The sequence below is a fragment of the Pezoporus occidentalis genome, unplaced genomic scaffold (assembly GCF_034315485.1).
Source record: "Pezoporus occidentalis ecotype Australia unplaced genomic scaffold, CSIRO_AGI_Poc_V1 ctg330, whole genome shotgun sequence".
Classification (NCBI taxonomy): Eukaryota; Metazoa; Chordata; class Aves; order Psittaciformes; family Psittacidae; genus Pezoporus; species Pezoporus occidentalis.
The window spans coordinates 134,246-152,801 of record NW_026915269.1 but is presented as its reverse complement, the minus strand read 5'-3'; the positions used below and the strand labels follow the sequence as shown (position 1 = coordinate 152,801).

Below are 18,556 nucleotides of genomic sequence, written 5' to 3'. Positions count from 1 at the left end.
GCAGTGCTGGTGCTTGGCTTTCATTAAACCCCTTGTAAGCTCCTACAGATGCTTCCTACTCTTTGCAGTGTTTTCAGGAGGACTTCTATGAGAAACTGTGAGCATTCCCAAGCTGGCCTTGTGTTCCAGAGGTAACCAGAACCCCACTGATTCCCATGGTTCCAGAGGTAACCAGAACCCCACTGATTCCCATGGTGATTCCTTGTGTTACTTGTGTGCTTTGCAGCTTTGCTCAGAAAGGAAAGGGCTAAGTCATGTTGACATGCACGTAGGAAGGTCATTTATTCCTCGTAGTGGTGGAGAGCCCATTGCTGCTGCTCACGCCCTGCTCTGAACTGATGTCTTGTCCACCAGTAGCTATTTAGTGTGATAATGGCGTTTGATAGACTGGACACAAACACCATTGTCACACTCCACAGCTCTGGAGGTAGGAGATCCTTAGGCCATGGAAGGAGTGCTATAGGTACATGGCAGACCTCAGCGGGGGGCTTCAGAGACCTGCAGAGCATAAAGACCATGGTTATGCAGATTTACACCCGGTACAGCAGGAGCCTCATCAGGGAGGAATCCTGATGCTAGAGTTTGTATTTGTTCTCCCTATACTTGTTTTTACCAGCATTTCAGAGCTATGGGTATTCAGTTATGTGTCACCACCACGTCTGAGTACTGCAGGGAAGCAGAGAAGAGAAACAGGAGCACAGGGAAGGCAGGAGAATAGAAACCAGAGCTTGGGTGAGAGTAGTGGCCTTTGTATCTTACTCCACCATGTATCCCCTTCTCCCTCAGTCTATAAAGACTGTCAGCCAGTGTGAGCATCCGTGCAAGATCACACTGGATATTAAGTGGAAGAAACACTGACCTGTGCAGGGAGAATGTAGCTTTGGGAAGGTGCAAGTCAGCTAGTGAGTGTTCACTAATAGGAATAGCAAAGGAGTTTTGGTAACTAACTGATAGCTGTAACGAAGCCTGCTGTCTTGAAGCCTGCTCTCTTAAAGGAAGCTGCCCTGGTGCTGTGTCACACAGAGATTCAGCTCACTCTGTTCTTCAGCATCAGAAGCCAAAGGAGCACAAGTACAGTACACCGCTCTCTAATTCATCCCAACATCAGTGTTCTTTCCCCTTACTTTTCCTCAGACACGTTTTACTCAGCTTCCTCTCTTCAGCAGAGCAGTGATCAGGTAAGATGCTACTTAATCCCTGAGGAGCAGCCTGACAGGTCTTGGCAGGTACAGTGTGAGAAGCTTCACTGGGAAATGTGTGTGACAGCAGGTATGGTGCAGCTGCAAGCAGGCACCTTTCTAGTTCTGCAACTGCATGGACGCTTCCAGCAATTCAACAGGAATCTTCCCAAGACAAAAGGTAATAAAAGAAAGGGAATGGCCACTAGTTTTTAGTACTGCAGTGGAGAAAAAACCCTGGCACAATGGGGAAGTTACAGGCTGGTGCAGGGAGAAAGCAGAAACATCAGAGAAGAGGAACTAAATCCGCTTTTCCTTCTCTTCTGCTACTCATTGGTATAAAGAGGGTGACTGGAATGTTCTTGTTGAGCAGATAGCTGTGAAGAACAAGGAGGTTTTTCAAGAAGCATCTTGATGGATCCCAGAACCTGTCCCTTCTGTATATCCAGACGTGGAAGATTCCTGTATCCCTGCTGAAGTGTGACCACACTTGCGGTCAGCTCAGCAGTCACAATTCACCTGCACTGCTGATTTTTGTTCCTCCATTTAGCATTTCCCTCTCCTCACAGGAATTGAGCACAGGAAGCACTTACCTGAGCCAGCTGCCGAGTGATTCTCTGGTGTGTCCTTAGGGCTTGGCAGGACTGAGGTGCTGTTGCAGCTTTGGGGGGTCCTTGGAGGAACTGGGTTCCTTTTGGGAGTCACCAGCAGTGGGGAGCTGTGGAAAGCTCTGCTCCCAGGGGCCACTTTTCCCTTCCCTTTATGGGATCCTGAGCTTTGAAAGTAAACATTTCCTTCTCTCTCTGATAAGTCCTATTAAAATATTGATCTGGGGGAGGGAGACGGCCCTCACTGCAAGGGCCAGAGTCACCTTTAGTCACACTGAGCAGGGGAAAGAGCTCTGCAATCCCCATCTGCTCTGTCCCCTCAGAGAGAGCATAGGAGGGTAGGGAAAACTGCAAAACCCAGGGTATTTCCAGCTGCCTGTTGTGCTTAACCCTGATGGAGCATGGTTAGTCTTCAGCTTAGATGCTTACCTCTTCCAGGGAGATGATTTCATCAGCACCTCAGATCACAGGGCTAACTTACTGTCCATGCTGGGCTTTACCAATCTGTTTCCCATTGTTAATGCTGATTTACTGCCTTTTCTGCCCAGGAACTTTTAGAACCCAAAGAGGCTGTCGTGTTTTTAGTGTGGTTCACTTTCCAGCTGTGAGATGGGGGAAAAATCTGGCTTTAGCTGAGCTGATCTGGACACCGATGGCAAACCAGGTATTACACACACGTTTCAGGACCTGTATTTGTAGGTTCTTAACAGTCTTATCACTGCACATCCGGTTCAAGAGCAGCTTTTCCCCTTAGAAAACCTCCATACTTTACAATTCTCAGGGATTTAATGGCACAATTTCATAACCTTAGTTGTAAAAGCCATGTCAGCGGCTACTGTAGATGACAGGACTGTACCCTTTCCAATTCTGATGCAGAAAGACTTGCATTAGCCCAAAGCACAGATGAATAATGCTGCCATGGATCTCCTTAGAATTCCTCCTGAAGCAGGCCCTGCTTTGCAGTTGGCACTGTGGGTTTGGGGGAAAAGTCTCCCATTAGGGACCTGTGCATTCACACAGTGTAAAGCTGACAGAATTACTAGTAGCAGTTGCCCAAAATCAGCCGAGAAAGGCTAAAATGTGCTCCTTTGAATGGCAGAGGCAACACCACTTACTTCTGGGTTGTGCTTCAGGACAAAATGGCAACGGGTAGGTGAAGCACTGCCCTGGAGCTGGGGCTCAACAGCCTTGCGACACTGGGTCCTGCTGCAGTTTGGCTCCAGTTCTTTGCAATTGAATGCCAAAGGATTTGGAAATTCCTGAAAAAAAAAAAAAAGAGAAGGGAACTGGTTTGTTGAAATGTTACGAAAGGTGACACAAGGACAGATAGCGCAACACACGTTGCACAGGCATCCCAGCACCAAGTGCTTCCTTTGAAATCCATAGATATGAGCCCAAGTGGAATGATCTGACTTGGAAGCTCAGTCTGACTTAGAAGCTGGCAGAGGCCTCCAAAGGGCCCTAAATGGTGCCGTGGTTCCATTTTATGAGCATAGCTCCTGGTGACCAAGGTGTCACTATCCAGAGGGTGAAATTTCATCTATAGGAGAGTTCCCTCTGGTCGTTTTCTTACGTAAAATGTGGAGGATAGAAAGAGTGAAACAGAAACCTGAGGAATGGAGCCAGTTCTGTGTGCCAAGAGGGAGAGCACAGCTCCCAAGCTGCTTCCCACAGGGGCTATGTTAGGAAGCTTTTCATTACAATCAGGGAGAAGCTGTAAGGGTTGTGAGCGCTATAAATCCCTGTGGAAGAGTAAAATCCCCAGCCAAGGGAGCCCTGATCCTGCCATCCTCTGGAACCCTGATATTTAACAGTTCTCCTTCCCAGGATTCCAGCCTCAGAACTGTTGCACTGATGGCCATTCCCAAATGAGAACTCGTATCCATGTGGCTTTCCTCCAGCTCTAGCGGTATTGAGCACAGAATCAATACTCTTGAACTGATTTGGTTTGGCTGTTTCATCTGTGGAAAAATCCCGTGTCAGCCTGCCCGTGGTGGGATGGCTTCCTTGGATCCAGACGTCCAGACAGAGCTGGGCTGGAGGTCCAGGCTGCATCCTGCCACATACTCAGCATTGTAACTGAATTCGTCCCTTCACTGTGAGCTGTTGGTTTCAGTGAATCCATGCTGACTTACATCAGTTTAGGGCAATAACCACGGAGCTTTTAGAGGGAATTGCATCGGGAGTTCAAATGGGCAGAGCTGGTGTTTATCCCAGATTACTGCAGTATTCAAGGGGCATCAAGCACTCAAGGAAGCCTCTTTACCACTGCTAATGCCACAATGTGATCGACAAAGGCGAGGCATATCTAGTGCTGGGCCAGTGGAGATCATGGAAGGGGGGATGCTGTGACCCTTGTAAGTCAATGGCCAGCAGTTAAAGATTACCTGTTCTGGTCATTGTGGCTACTCGATGGCGAAAGATTAACTCGGAGCAGCATAAAGTAGAGCAAAGGTGTTTAACCTGGCAACCGTGATCCCTTCTGCTTGCCACTGGGGCTCAGTAAACGGGATCGATTGGAGTTTCCCAATCGTGGAACTCGGGACATCAGTTCCCGATCGTAACCACTCGCCACGGGGCACATCCCGCACGCAGCGCTGGGGCTGAGGATCACGTGCAGATGGCGGGGGTCAAGTCTGACTGGCAGCGTCCATCCATCACAGTGCTGTTCCCCAGGGGGTAGGATTGAAGCGATCCTGATGTGGGCTAACAGCTCAGCCCGGTGTTGATGTACGTACTACAGGGGATAGCAGCACCCTGTCCTGCTGCATAGCGAGCTCTCTTGCTCTGCAGCCGTTAAATGCAAGGGGTTTAGTCAACGCGCCACAAAGGTCCATGATCACAGAAACATAAGCCAACTTCTGCCTCATCCGTCACTTCCCTCTGAACCCCATCAGGCGCTGACACGCTGCACGCAGGGGATACACAAGGTTTAAGCTCAGAATCGCAGCTAAAGGCCGGCCGTTTACTTTTGGAATCCAAATCCCAGTGGGATCACTCGCTTGGCTCAGCAGTGGCCCGTGCCTCAGGAAGACAAGAAGCCCCTCTCAGCATCCGCTGCCTCCTCCGGTCTATGCACTGAGTCACTTGGATGTCCCCGGGCCCTCTGCTCATGGGTGTTCTGTACCCCCTCTCCTCTCGGCACAGGGGGGTTACACACCGCAGCCGCGGCACAGCCACCACCCTGAGCAGGAGCTGCCCATGGAGCAGGCTCAGCGCAGCGTGAAGGGCTTTGGTGCCGACGAGGACAAGCAACCTCATGGATTTACAGGTAAAAACCCCTTTTAAATCCTCTTTATGGGCTTGGTAAGACTTTAGTGGTCAGAAACGCTGCCGCCATTCCCATTGCCATTCCTATTGCCATTCCCTATTCCCCATTCCCATTGCCATTCCCTATTCCCCATTCCCATTGCCATTCCCATTGCCATTCCCTATTCCCCATTCCCATTGCCATTCCCTATTCCCATTCCCATTGCCATTCCCATTGCCATTCCCTATTCCCCATTCCCATTGCCATTCCCTATTCCCATTCCCATTGCCATTCCCTATTCCCATTCCCATTGCCATTCCCTATTCCCATTCCCATTCCCGTTCCCATTGCCATTCCCTATTCCCATTCCCGTTCCCGTTCCCATCCCCATCCCCAGGACAGGCGCGTGCAGCATCCCCATGTGCCTACGGCAGCCGGAGGGGCCCTGGCGCTGCCCGAGGGGCGGGGCCCAGGGGGCGCTCTGGAACCTTCTGGAAGGGGCCGGGCAGGTGCTGAGGCGGCTCTGCCTGAGGCGATGGCCGCCCCACAGCGGGAAGGAGAGGAGGGGCCCCGTGCGGGGTGCAGCGGGGTGCTGGGGAGCACTGCACCGCGGCAGTGAGTGAGAGCTGCGAGGGCAGGGGGGAATGGGGGCTTCGGCCCCGCCGCCTCCCTCCCTTCCCCGTGCTGCAGGTACAGCCTCCAGGTTGCGCAGCCAAAAAGGATTCGGGGGAGATTTTCACACCCTTCTCCTTGGTTTTGCTGCTCGGATGAGGAGTGCAGGTGTGAAAGCGGGGTGAAAAGTGATGGGTTTCTAAGGCCGTGTTGGTGCTTTAAACCTTTCCCTCCTCTGCCGCCTTGACCTGGGAAAAGAGCCATGGGCGTGAAGTAACAGCCAAGGAATAGCCAGGAGACGGGCGGTTCGATGTGCCTTGGTAGGCTTTGTGCTGGGTTTTTCTTGCCTGTGCTCCTCTGCACCTCTTCCCTCTCAAACAGGGCAGTGTAAGGGTGATAGCGACGGCGTGGGGACAAAAAGGCCTCAGTGTTTTAGGTGACATTGCAGATGGTTTCCTTGCTAAGCATCAACTTTGCACAGATAAAGTGTGTACTATTAGGCTAAATAACTGTTACTTAACCTAACAGTTAACACCTACCACCCTATGCAGCATGACATTGGATTTCATGTGGCTTTTCCCGCCCTGGATGCCACAGCTCTCCCAAAATCCCCATTTCAAGACCTCAATGATAACGAATCTGCTGTTTGTTTCTCTTCCTTGCCTGTCGCTATGGGTGGTGGGTGATCCCACGGGCAGAACGTGTCCTGGGGCAGGGTATGGGCAGCACAGCTGGTCTGCATTTGCTGAGATTAATGCAGGTGCTGAGCATGAGGCACCCTCGGGTCTCTGTGTGTCAGAAGGATTTCTGCAGTGTAAAAAGAAAGGATTGAAGCAGGGAGAAAAGGGAGGAAACAGCTCCTGCTAAAGCACTGGGGAGCTCTCAAGTGTTCCTCTTTGTTCTAAGGCTGAAGAATGCTGTGGGGAGGATTCAGTGAGCAGGAGCTGGCTCTCAGCTGGACACCTCAATGGCTATAGCATCTGTCAGCTATGAGCAGCTCACGCGTTGCAGGCAACTGGCACATAGAAACGGGCGGCGAGTGAAACATGGATCCTGAGCTCAGCGTACACCGGAGCAGCAGCAGGTCCTGGCCTAGCACTGGGGACTGCAGCATTAACACTGAAAGAGGAATTGCTCATTGAGGCTGCAGAGGCAGAGAAGGGAGTGCCCCAGGTGATTGGGCAAGCAGGCAATCAATTAAGGCTTCATCAAGATCAGGTGTGAGGGGATCTTTCTGGAGTGTTCAGTCGGCAAAGTGATAGCCATGTGGCTGGACCCTCACAATAGCCTCTGGGGAGGCGCAGGGGCCTGGATGTACTGGACAGCAACAGCTCTGGGCTTCTGGAAGCTGCTCTTCAGGACTGACTCAGCTGGAGGGAGTGACTGCCACTGACAAGTAAGTAGACTTCTAATCCTTGGTTGTAATGGGATGGCTCTGAGGGCTCAGCACTTAAAACAGGAGGTGGTGTTCCTTTGGTATGGATTAAGCTTGATGCCCTTTACGGAGGGGGCATTGGTGGGAAATGAGCTGGATCAGCAGTAAATCGCCAGGCAACTTGTGTCCCTCCAATCTTTGTGTTGTCTTGAAGGTATTGTTAATGGAACCGGAGGTGGCCTTGTGCCTGGGGCTCTGGGTGGCCTGGGCACGTGTGATGGTGCCTGGGTCCATGCTGCTGCTGTGGGGTTTGTGCTCTGGGTGGAGGGAGCTTTCTGGAGGAAAAGGACCCAATGAAATGTGCTTTTCAAAGTCAGCTCTTGGAATTGGGGTTTTGCACTGACTAAGCTGTGTGGCACAGAACTCCCAAAGGCAGTGCTGATGGACTGGGCTAAGGCATTCATGTCCCAGCAGTTTAGAAGGTCTGGGTTTTGCTAAATATCTGTTTGATGTTTGTGTGAGCAGCCGCAGCGTATGCGTTGATAGAACTTAACTGTGTGTGGAACAGGAATGTTGGCACTGGAGTCCCAGCAGCTGAGATAAAAGGTGATGATCTCCTCACTTGTGCCTTCTTGACTGGAGGCTTCCCTTTCATGGAGGGGTTAGAAGGCAGCTACGGAGTGCCAGACCTCATGCAGGCATTGAGGGATTGTCAGGCAGAACACGCTCTGTCATGTTGTGGAGCTGGGTGAGAGTCTGGATCTAGGTGGGTGTTGCTGAGGAGCTGCTGTGTTTGGAGGTGCAGCCCATGGCTGAGCATTGCTCTGGCTGAGGCAGAGCTGGTTTGTCACACGTGGTGAGGCACATTGAGGTCCTGAGGTCCATGGTGCCCCCTGTGGTCCCCAGGACTGGTTGCCTTGTCCAGCAGGCAATGGTGGATGCTGTGTGTGGAATTCTCTATTGGTGCAGCGCCCTACAACTCTGAGGTTCTTTACATTGATATTTGATGTGAGTACGCTCAGCAAAGCTTCAGGACATGCTTGTGCTGCTGTTTGAGATCAAAGAACATCCCATCCTCTACCTCACCATGAAATAGCTGCTGTGAAAGCAAAAACGTTCAATAATGGGGTTGTTCCTTCTGTGTGTTCATGCAATCCATAATAACATTGACATCTGGTTGCGTTTGCAAAAGGAGCTTGAGCTCAGTGTAAGAGGGAGGAGCTGCTCATCCTCCTGCTGGATGGGGAAGTGACTGCATGCAGGAGCTCCTTAAGGAATCCCTGAATTCTTTCTAAACTCTTGGGAGCTGGATGCCAATGATGGGAATTAGCTGCCTGCGTAACCATATACCAGTTCAGCTCCCCTATTGCCACTGGGTTTCCAGGTTAGACTATGTTGTAGAATTCAGTTAAAAGAATGAATTTGAGGCTTTCTTTTTTCTGTGCTTCGATTCTTAATATTGTATTGGTATTAGTGTCTGCAAAAGGAAGTAGTTGCTGGTCAAACCCTTTTTCTTTCTGTATTTTTTAATGGAGAAATGAAAACCCACGTGAGCTTTTTAAAGGAGAAAACAGCCCCAAGGTGGGGGAGGGAAATGCTGTTTGCTTTGTGACAAATGCTTGTTTTAATATCTATTGCCTGAAAACAGGTTTATTTGGAGACACTAAGATATTTCAGTGCTTTTGGAGCAAGGTATCTGCTGTATCAGTCTCTAATGGTCCCTATGGGGGTTTATAGGCCACTGTATAACCCCATAATGCCTCAGGACACCCTGTATTGCTGAATCACTGATAGCATCTCAGAACACAAAGCGTGTATCTAATCTCTGCACCTTTAGAGCATGTGTTTAGCCTCAGAGGAGTCAGCTTCAGCTGAAGGAGTCTGGATTTTATGGAGGTTTAATTTTAAAAGCTAAAACTTGGTACTGGCACTAAAGAGAAATGACACTTTCCAACCTCTTGTATTGGCAGTCAATTCAATTCTTGGTTCAGTGATCTCTTCATTTAAAGATCAAGTAAAAATCAGTTGTTTTCTTGTCCAAGTAACACCTCTTTCTGTAATGTGCAGTCATTTCAGCAGGGTTTGCTTTCAAGGTTCACTCAGATCTTTCTCTGCTTAGCAAGTTACAAATCAGAGCTATGCTTACAGGATAAATGCTGTATGAAAGGAAACATGGAACTCACCTGCTCTTCCTAGAGCACTCCTGAAACCTTGGGTTTCTTCTGAGGCAGTTTATTGTGACTGGAGGACTCAAAGCACCACATACACAGGCCTTTCTCCCCCGTGGAAAGAGGGTTATTTCCTCCAGGTGTGAGCTGATGGCTTCCACCCCAGCTGCCCGAGCGGTGTGTGGTGGGACTGGCACTGTGCAAAGGTGGCACTTGTGCCTCTGTGTCCCAGCCACAGGGCTGGCTGTGTTAAAGATTACTCGAGCACCAGCCTGCTCTTGGGTCTGAGCAGTGCTGCTTCTCTAGCACTTAGCCTGGACTGTGTTTGCCCCGGGAGAGATAGGGCTTCGTTTCTCAGGATGCCATTCATTGAGGCTTCAACCCCCGTGCCCAGGTTTGGGCACTGGGAGCCTGTTCTCCTGTTGGGGGCTGTGGGGCTTTACAAGCCCCCGAGATAGGCAGAGAGGAACCTAGGTTTGAATGTTGTGAAATAGCCTTCTGGTGGGGAAAAGCACATGCGTTCCCCGTGGTGGAGTGAGGTGGTGTATTCTCAGGGCTTCCTGCTGCTCACAGCTATTTCACATACATGAACTTGAGCATATTAAATATTAACCCTTCTTATCAGCCCTCTGTAAGCATTGAGCTCTGCTTTAACTTTAGGTAAATGAACAAACCCTCTGGGGTGATTTGTTGGTCTCTTCTCCCAAGAAACAAGCAATAGGACAAGAGGAGATGGGCTCAGGTTGCACCAGGGGAGGTTCAGACTGGATATTAGGAACAACTTGTGCACCAGAAAGGTTGTCAAGCTCTGGAACAGGCTGCCCAGCTGGAGTCACCATCCCAGGGTGTATCTAAAAGACATGGATGCAGCACATAGGGATGTGGACTTGGCAGTGGGAGGTGTGATGGTTGGTGGCTGCCTTGGCCACGCTGGGCCTGAAGTGGTGGAGTTTAAATGTGTTGGTGCCGTGAGATTAAAGGTCGGCAGAGCTGCTGCCCTGGTAGCAGGAGAGCAAACACCCGGGAGCTGGGGGCAGTGTCCCTGAGAAACTGCTTGTGAAGGCTCTGAGGTCCATGAGTGTTGCTTGGGCTTTAAGAACCAGCTTTTTAAAGCAACTCTAGGAGCAGGCGATCCCTGTCCTTCCCAGGGCTTCCAGACTTGTACAGTTCCAAGGTGGGGGGGAACGTCTTGGCCTGTCCAAGGCTTTTTCTGAAAGCCCCTCTGCATTGCTTTAGTTTACAGTGGTTCTTTGAGGGTAACAGGTAGTGCAGGAGGGTTCATAAATCGGAACAGGGAAGTGCCAGGGGCTCTGGGGGATCAACCAGAGACTGTCCTAATGCAGCTGAGATGGGATCTGGCCATGTAACCACAGAGCACATGGAGTGTGATCCCACTTTCTGCCCTAATGCAGCTGAGATGGGATCTGGCCATGTAACCAGAGCACATAGAGTGTGATCCCAGCTTTCTGCCCTAATGCAGCTGAGATGGGATCTGGCCATGTAACCACAGAGCACATGGAGTGTGATCCCAGCTTTCTGCCCTAATGCAGCTGAGATGGGATCTGGCCATGTAACCACAGAGCACATGGAGTGTGATCCCAGCTTTCTGCCCTAATGCAGCTGAGATGGGATGTGGCCATGTAACCACAGAGCACATGGAGTGTGATCCCAGCTTCCTGTCCTAATGCAGCTGAGATGGGATCTGGCCATGTAACCACAGAGCACATGGAGTGTGATCCCAGCTTTCTGCCCTAATGCAGCTGAGATGGGATCTGGCCATGTAACCACAGAGCACATGGAGTGTGATCCCAGCTTCCTGTCCTAATGCAGCTGAGATGGGATCTGGCCATGTAACCAGAGCACATGGAGTGTGATCCCAGCTTTCTGACCTAATGCAGCTGAGATTGGATGTGGCCATGTAACCACAGAGCACATGGAGTGTGATCCCAGCTTTCTGACCTAATGCAGCTGAGATGGGATCTGGCCATGTAACCACAGAGCACATGGAGTGTGATCCCAGCTTTCTGCCCTAATGCAGCTGAGATGGGATGTGGCCATGTAACCACAGAGCACATGGAGTGTGATCCCAGCTTTCAGATACTGTGCTTGGGAGCATGAGAGCAGGAGGGAACCGAGCACAGGCCGTTGCAAAGTGCTTATTGGGGTTCTCTGCTCCAGCACCTCTTCAAGTGATGGGTATTGGAGTAAGTGTGATACTGGGAATGAGTTGGAATGCTTCTGTATGGAGAATAGCAGGCCTTCCAAATCCGAAGGATGCTGTGGCATTCAGAGAAGGGAATCTGCTTGATATGAGCTTTTGCATTTGCAAGACATCCAATGGGTTCTTAAAGCACTGAAGCTGATGGGGTAGAAGGGGAGATATATATATATATATACACATCCCATATAACCAAGTATGAAGCTATAGGAGAGGCAATCGAATGGAGTCCCTCAGTCCCCAGGAGTTTCTCAAGGGTCTGTAGTTGCATTTCCAATGTGTTTAGGCTGTCATTCCCATTTGCACTGTGAAAGGTTTTGCTGAGCCCCTGTTTTGAGTTCTTGGGGGGAGTGGGGGGTGTCACCTCCTGCCCCCTCCTGCTCTGCCAGCAGGAGCCAGCAGCCATGAACAAACAGGATGCCTGTAGGTGACCCCCAGAAGTGACTGCTGGGTCATTGGACTCCTGGCCTTCAGCATGTGGGCAAGTGTGCTCAAACAAAGCCATTTAAACACATGCCAGGGCACAGGTACAGTGTGGGGAGGATATGTATGTGTATATATACATCAGTCTTGGAGCAAAAAGGGAAACGGGGAAGAAAAAGGCGTTTTTCATGAGTACAACAAGCAAACCCAGTGGCAATCCTTTCTGCAGATTGACCAAGTTGAGGCAGTCAAATGAGCCTCGCCTCTCTCTGTCAGATGCCATTCATGTTCTGTTGTTGGATATTACTGAGTTTGTGCTCTGGACTTCCTAGGAAACCCTTACTTGTGCATGCCATAAGCATTGAAAAGCCTCTGACTTCCCTGAAGGTCGTGTTTGTTTCCATGTTGTTCCATATGAAATGCAAGAAACTGTCACTTCCTGAACTGTGGTGAATAGTCGGTAATGTCCTCAGAGTGCCTTCAGTTGCTTCCATCCATTCTTCTTACTGTGAGTTCAGATACTGGTGGTAGGCTTGGGTTTGATAGCTACTTGTCCTCTGACAAAAGGAGCGGGAGTAAGGGAATGTGGTGGTTCAGGCTTTGTGAGCAAGAGCTGAAGGAGCCTGGGAGTGGATGTAGCACAGAGGCTTCATCCCTTTTCTTCCCTTCTTTTTCTTGTAGAGGCACAGGAAAGCAGTGCAAGGTGATGCTAGAGTTGTTTATGGTAAAACTATCCTTATGTACTGGGTGTGTAGCACCAGATGTAATCCAGGGGTTTGATGTGCTCGTGAAGGCAGCAGAGATTTGGGAACTGGCTCTGATCTGAGATTCCTGGATCCTGCATTCAAGGCTGAAGAAAGCAGACACAAAGGCAGCTGTTAAACGTTCAGAGGAGAAGGGGTGTCCTTGGAAGCTGGAGGCCCTTGTCGTTTGGCTTTAAGTTAGAGATGAAGCAAGATCTTGTTTCCAGGAGTCCACAGTGGGGAAGATGCAAGTTCTGGTCCAAACCTCTGGTTTAGAAGAGCTGATACTGACTCTCCTTAGTGTTTGTGCCTATGCTTAAGGCCTGATTAATTTGTGTTCTAAAAGCTGTAAGAGGTTTTCTTAGCAAACAGTACCTCAGCATCTCCATTACTGTGAGAATTCAGAGTCCAAAACCATTAAAGACATCTGCATTTTGGTTGCATTTGGAGCTGTTACCACTTCTTCCCTATGCTGGTGTGCCGCCAAGCTTGTACTTGTTAACAGCACGTCAACACAGAGCTTTTGCCCTTGCTCTGGTCCATATTCTTCTGGCACAGTGTCACTGCCCCCATTTAGGCCAGGAGAGCAGTTGTCAGCGTGGCTTGTTGCTGAGGAGCACTTTGGTTTGGCTTGGGCTGCTTCTTGTCATGGGATTAATGGGATGTCTGCCTTGGGGGTGTTGGGGTCAGCACTGTTGTGACAAGTAGAAGAAAGGAGCACCAGGGAGGTGTTTCCTGCCTCGCTCTCAAATAACAAAGCCCTTTATACAAGGGGAGGAAAGAGAATTCATAATCCGGACTGGATGCTCCTTTTTATCTTTAAAAGCCTGGGGCACAATTGGGAAACAGTGAGTCCAAGAGCTGCATGTTGTAACAGGCATTGAGATAACGTGGAATCACATTCCTATTGACATTGCTATTAGAGACTGAACCACCTGGGTGCTGGATGAGGACACAGAACTGGTTAAAACTTGACATTTTTCTTACAAGCTGTTGTTCTGGAGCACTGGAGCAAAGGAAATGACTGGCTGGTAGGGAAAATGTTGTCAGCTGTGGGGACAAGAACCTCCCCAGTTCCCTGAACTCCAGAGGGAGGGAATTCCTGTACTAGCGCAAAATATTTACCTCTGGTTGCTTCCAAGGGTGCTTTTGGTTTTGTTCTGTGTAAAGAAGCCCTTAAAGCTGAAGCTGTGCAGCAGCAAACCAGAATCCTCAGAGGCACAGCAGAGTCTGCCCGCTGCATGCGACCCGTATTTGCCAAGCATGGACCTCGTGTCCATCTCTGTTACCCTTTAACTTCAGGCCGAGGGGCAAAGTTTGCTTTTGTTTAAGAACTGATTTCGCAGCGGTTGTGTCCTCTGTCCGCTCCAGGATTGGCAGCTCTATGAAATGGGAACTGGGGTGGCCAGTTTTCCAGGACAGACGTGCACCCACAAACACACAGTGTGCACTGAGCCTGAAAAGGCGAAAGCATGCAGCAAGTAATGAGTCAGAATTAGCAGAGCGAGCAGAGGCCTTACCTTTGTGCCACTGTTCCCGCAGGTATGCGGCAAAACCGATGCTGTGCTTGTCCTGATATTACAGGCCCTCGTAAAAAGTCTCTCACCTTCTTTCCCATAAGCTTCCTTTAAGGTCTCTCTGGAGCCTTCTCTTCTCCAGGCTGCCCCAGCCCAGCTCTCTCAGCCTGGCTCCAGAGCAGAGCTGCTCCAGCCCTTGCAGCAGCTCTGTGGCCTTCTCTTGACATGCTCCAGCAGCTCCATGTCCCTCTTGTACTGAGGACCCCAGAGTTGGATGCAGGATTGCAGGGGGGAGTCTCGCCAGAGCAGAGCATAGCAGGAGATCCCCTCCTTTGACCAAAGGGTAATTGCAGTTTGAGCATCTAAAAGCTAGGCAAAGACTACATTGCAGGGTTAACCTGATTGCTCTCCCTGTTAATATATGTAGTTCCATACTTTATATTCCCAGAGTCCTGTTTCTGACACCTGCCTCAGAAACCAGGCTCCCTTGGCTTCAACAACTGACTGAACCACCAGTACCCATCATCCAAGGCTTCAGTTTCCCAGATGGTCAGACCTGCAAACCCACCACATGTCCAGCTCCTGATGAAGTGAAGGTCTTAGTAAGAGCTAGTTGTACATCACTGAGAGAGCATTAGCAGAGAGGGAAGGGCACTGAAGGTTAAAGCCAAAACCTTGCGTTGGTAAGGTTGAGATATGACAGAAACCAGATCCAGAGCAGTGTATTTGTCATGATGTGTCTTGGGTTTATGTTGTATTGCACTTCAGTCTGTCAGGGTAATGAAACACGCACAGCAAATGGCAGAAAGGAAATTGAGGGGAAAAAAGGCAGATGCATTTGAGCAAGAAGAAATTGAATTTGAACAGGGCTCTCAATCAAAAGCTGGGCAAATAATCAGTGGAATCATGAAGAGATGATTTATCTTTGGGATCCTTGTGTTGGAGATGCTGGAAACAGGAGCAGTTCCTGTTGGGTTGCCATAGCAAACCCCCGGTGCCTTTCTCCTGATGGTATTATGTAGAAGTGTCAGTGACTGGGGTTTATGTGGAGTCAACCCTGGAATGAAAGGAAAGCAGGAAATTCAGCCTCCCATTCAGCTGGATTTAAAGTCCTCAAGATTGCTGAAGCAAAGGGGTTGGGCAGGTTTTTGAAGGCATTTCAGCCTTTTGTGATGGCCAGTAGGTTTTTGGTGCCCAAATACTCATTGAGTATAGCTAGAACTGTCATTCTCATGTGCACAAGTGCTCTGCTGTGCTGTCCCTAAATCATGTCCTAATATACGTCATGGATTTGGCGTCATTAACATCTACAAGCTGGAAGGTCTGTCTGTGCTGGCGTTGTGTGAAGTGGATGAAGTATAGTCAAAAGCAGGGCACAAAGAGGGAATGTTCCAGTGTCAGTGGGTGCCTGATCCTGGCTTGGGCACTCCTGTGTTCTTTCTAGTCTATTTTTTTTTCCCTAGCTACAGCCTGGAATCCCTTTTGCACCGGAATTCCAACCACAATTTCCCACGGCACTGGATGCTATTTATTTTTAACTAGATATAAATTGTTTGGCTATTCATGTGCAACAAACCAGAAGGCATCACCTCTGTACAGGTCCCTGAGCTGCACATCACTTGGGTTTTCAAGTGCATTTGCTGTAAGCACTACTATTTGCTTCTCCTTAAGCTGCTTTGGCAGCATCTGCAAATCAGGTATTTGTCCAGCTGGACCTTCAGCTGGGATGGTTGCTGTGATTAATGACAGCCAGAAAAGGAATCCATTGGGATAGTGTAGGACTTTTCCCTTGTCGGGATATGAAGCAACCAGGTTCCAGGGCTGGAATTAGAAACGAAACCTCTATTCATTACTTCCTGCAGCGTCTCCTGTGGGTGGCTATGGAGTAGTGTGGCTGTGTAGGTATTGATCTGGGATTTGAACATGCTGGTATGGGGGTTGGTTGCTTGTTTCTCAAGGGCAACAAACCCTTACTAGCCACATGCAAATGGCACACAGTAAGGATGTGTATGTCAAGGTGGGTTTTGATTGCAGTCTTTTGTTGTAAAGAGAGCTGGTTAATCTGATGTTTCAGCATCACCCGGAGCTTGCTCCCTTATAGCCCGAAGATGTTTGCTCATGTCAGTCAGCAACACAGCTGAGTTACTCCAGCACAATAGTAGCTGCTAGAGTCAAGTAATCAGAGTCATTTAGGGGGCTGGTGTCTCTAAGAAGCTATGTGGCAGCATTAGTGAGCTCTCGTAACTTGATTAATAGCAGGTATTCCCATCTATTGGGAAGCTGAACAGGATTTTGGATGGTGTTTCTGGGTCATAGCAAGAGATTCCTTTATTCTCAGTTGCCTTGGCAGCCCTTGTTCCTCTTCTCCCCTGGGCTCCTGGACACTTGCTGAAGCAGATGGTGGTGGGGTATGTGTGATGTTGTGCTGTCTTCTTCCTTTCTTCCTCTCAGATTGCAGCTGAAAGTATTGTGGTGGGTCATTCCCTCCCTTGGGGCTGCTCTGGGATCTTTGGAATTCCCATCAGGCCTTGGCCTTGGTGTAATGAGGTGGGTGACACTTGATGGCTAAGGAGGGAAGTGATGGTGGGAATAATCAGTCATCCCCTGGCTGCCTGGGAACGTTCCTCACCTTGGTCATGGCCCGAGCGGAATTGTTACTGGAACTTGGAAAATTCCAGGGGTACTTTGAGCCCTCTGGATTTTGCAGCAGGCTGCCACCAGCATCTCCCTGAGTGGGATGCCCCTGTCCTGGTTTTTTGCTGGGATACAGTTGGTTTTCTTCCTAGTAGCTGGTAGACAGTTGTGTGCTGGCTTTAGTCTGAGAACAGCACTGAGAAGAGGCTGATGTTAGTTGTTGCTGAGCAGTACTAACCCTAATCGAGGACTTCCCAGTTTCCCATCATCTTCCAGTGAGGAGGGGCACCAGGAGGAGCCACCTGAAGCAGACTAAGGGATATTCCAGACTGGAAAAGGTAGTGTTAGGAGGGGCTGATTGCTGCTGGAGGCACACAGGCTGGGTGCTGAGCAGTTGTACTGGCTTTATTTTTGGGGGGGTGGGATTTATTCCTTCCTCGCTCATTATTATTGTTGCATTATTATTATATTTTAATTATTAAACTGCTCTTAACCCACTTTTTTCCCTTTTTTTTCTGATTCTCCTCGCCGTCCCACTGGGAAGAGGGCAGGGAGGAAGTGCCTGTGCAGTACTCAGCTTAAACCAAGCCTCTCCCAGCCAAGTTTGGGAACTTTGGAAGACCAAAGTGAAAGCTGCTGCTGGGGCCTGGCTGAACACTCCTCAGCCCTCATCTGCTGGGACATGCTGAGGTGTCTGAAGGGAGCATTCCACCGAATTCAGGGGATTTTACCGGGTATGTCTTCATGCATGTGTCCCAGTGTCTGTGTGCGTGATTTAGGTACTGTGCAGCAAGGGCAGCGTGGGTGTTGTCACCTCGCATCTGTAACTAAGTCACTGTTGTGACTACAGTAAATCCAGATGATTAATTTAGCATTTACAAAGTGCTGCTACACCTTGTGATCCACATTGAACTGCAGAGTGCTGCTAGGCCAAAAGCTGTGCAAAATCCCACCCCTGGTGACCTGGTGCTTCTGCAACATCATGTTAAAATCACCTTCTACTGGTATCTTACATATGTAACCCTTTAGACAGAAATCATTGACCAGGTCTGAGACTAGGACTAGGTCCAGCCTCACCTGGGCTAGGCAGGGGTCTAGTCTGAAGCTTGACTCAAAGGGAGGGTCTCCCTTTCCCTTTTGTTTCTTCAGTCTCATTCTAAATCAGTTCTACCTCTTTTCCTTGGTATGCTTCACCCATGCACTCGGTACCAGAGTGAACCATTGAACTTGAAAGTCACACTTTTATACATTCACATTAAAACTACTTTTGCTACTACTTTCGGTGAGTCCTTGATCCTAAAGCACTCCTTTGACAGGTAACTTGCTGTGTATTCATGCAAATCACATCAGTGCTGTGTGTAGGCTGTGCTTGGTTTGAAGCTTAGAAGCCAGGATATGATTTATTACGTATCCTGTGGTTAAGGCTGACAGATTATGTATTCCATCTGCAACTCTCTTAAGCACTGGTATTAGCTGAAGAGGAGCCTACTGTATTTGTGAAGTGAGCTGTTAAATCAGAAGTGACTTACAGTGTGGTTTGTCTGGTTTTGGTTAGGTTTGGAGAGTTTTGTGGGGGTTTTGTCACTGGTTTTGGTTTGTGTGTGGTTTTAAGTTAGGCATTCACAGTCCATCACAGAAAAGCAACCTTAGTTCCACTGCTGTTACTAAGAAGTTGTTCACAGTGCAACAGCATTAGGATTGTACCACTGAGGATGAAAACAGCTTTACTAGAATGCATTGACTTGTATGGTTAAACAGAAACTTGGGTCTGGAGCAGCAGGAGGGGTGTCTAGTTTGTGGCATGCATGTTATTGTGGGCTGCAGAGAACT

At 49.3% G+C, this 18,556-nt stretch overlaps 1 protein-coding gene and 1 long non-coding RNA gene across 2 annotated transcripts in view; one reads left to right on the top strand and one right to left on the bottom strand.

The window, feature by feature from the left end:
* The window catches only part of ALPK2 (alpha kinase 2), a 42,929-nt gene extending 26,436 nt beyond the window's left edge, over positions 1-16,493 (top strand). Inside the window, exon 11 of the mRNA XM_062629333.1 lies at positions 14,541-16,493. Coding sequence (XP_062485317.1) covers positions 14,541-14,730 — 190 coding nt within the window. The 3' untranslated portion in view covers positions 14,731-16,493. The remainder of the gene's footprint in view (positions 1-14,540) is intronic.
* LOC134169108 (uncharacterized) lies at positions 264-3,231 on the bottom strand. Its single transcript, XR_009966770.1, has 2 exons — positions 1,772-3,231; positions 264-498 (listed from the first exon to the last, which is right to left on the bottom strand). It is a non-coding gene; the product is annotated as an uncharacterized LOC134169108 (long non-coding RNA).
* Positions 16,494-18,556: the final 2,063 nt, after the last annotated feature.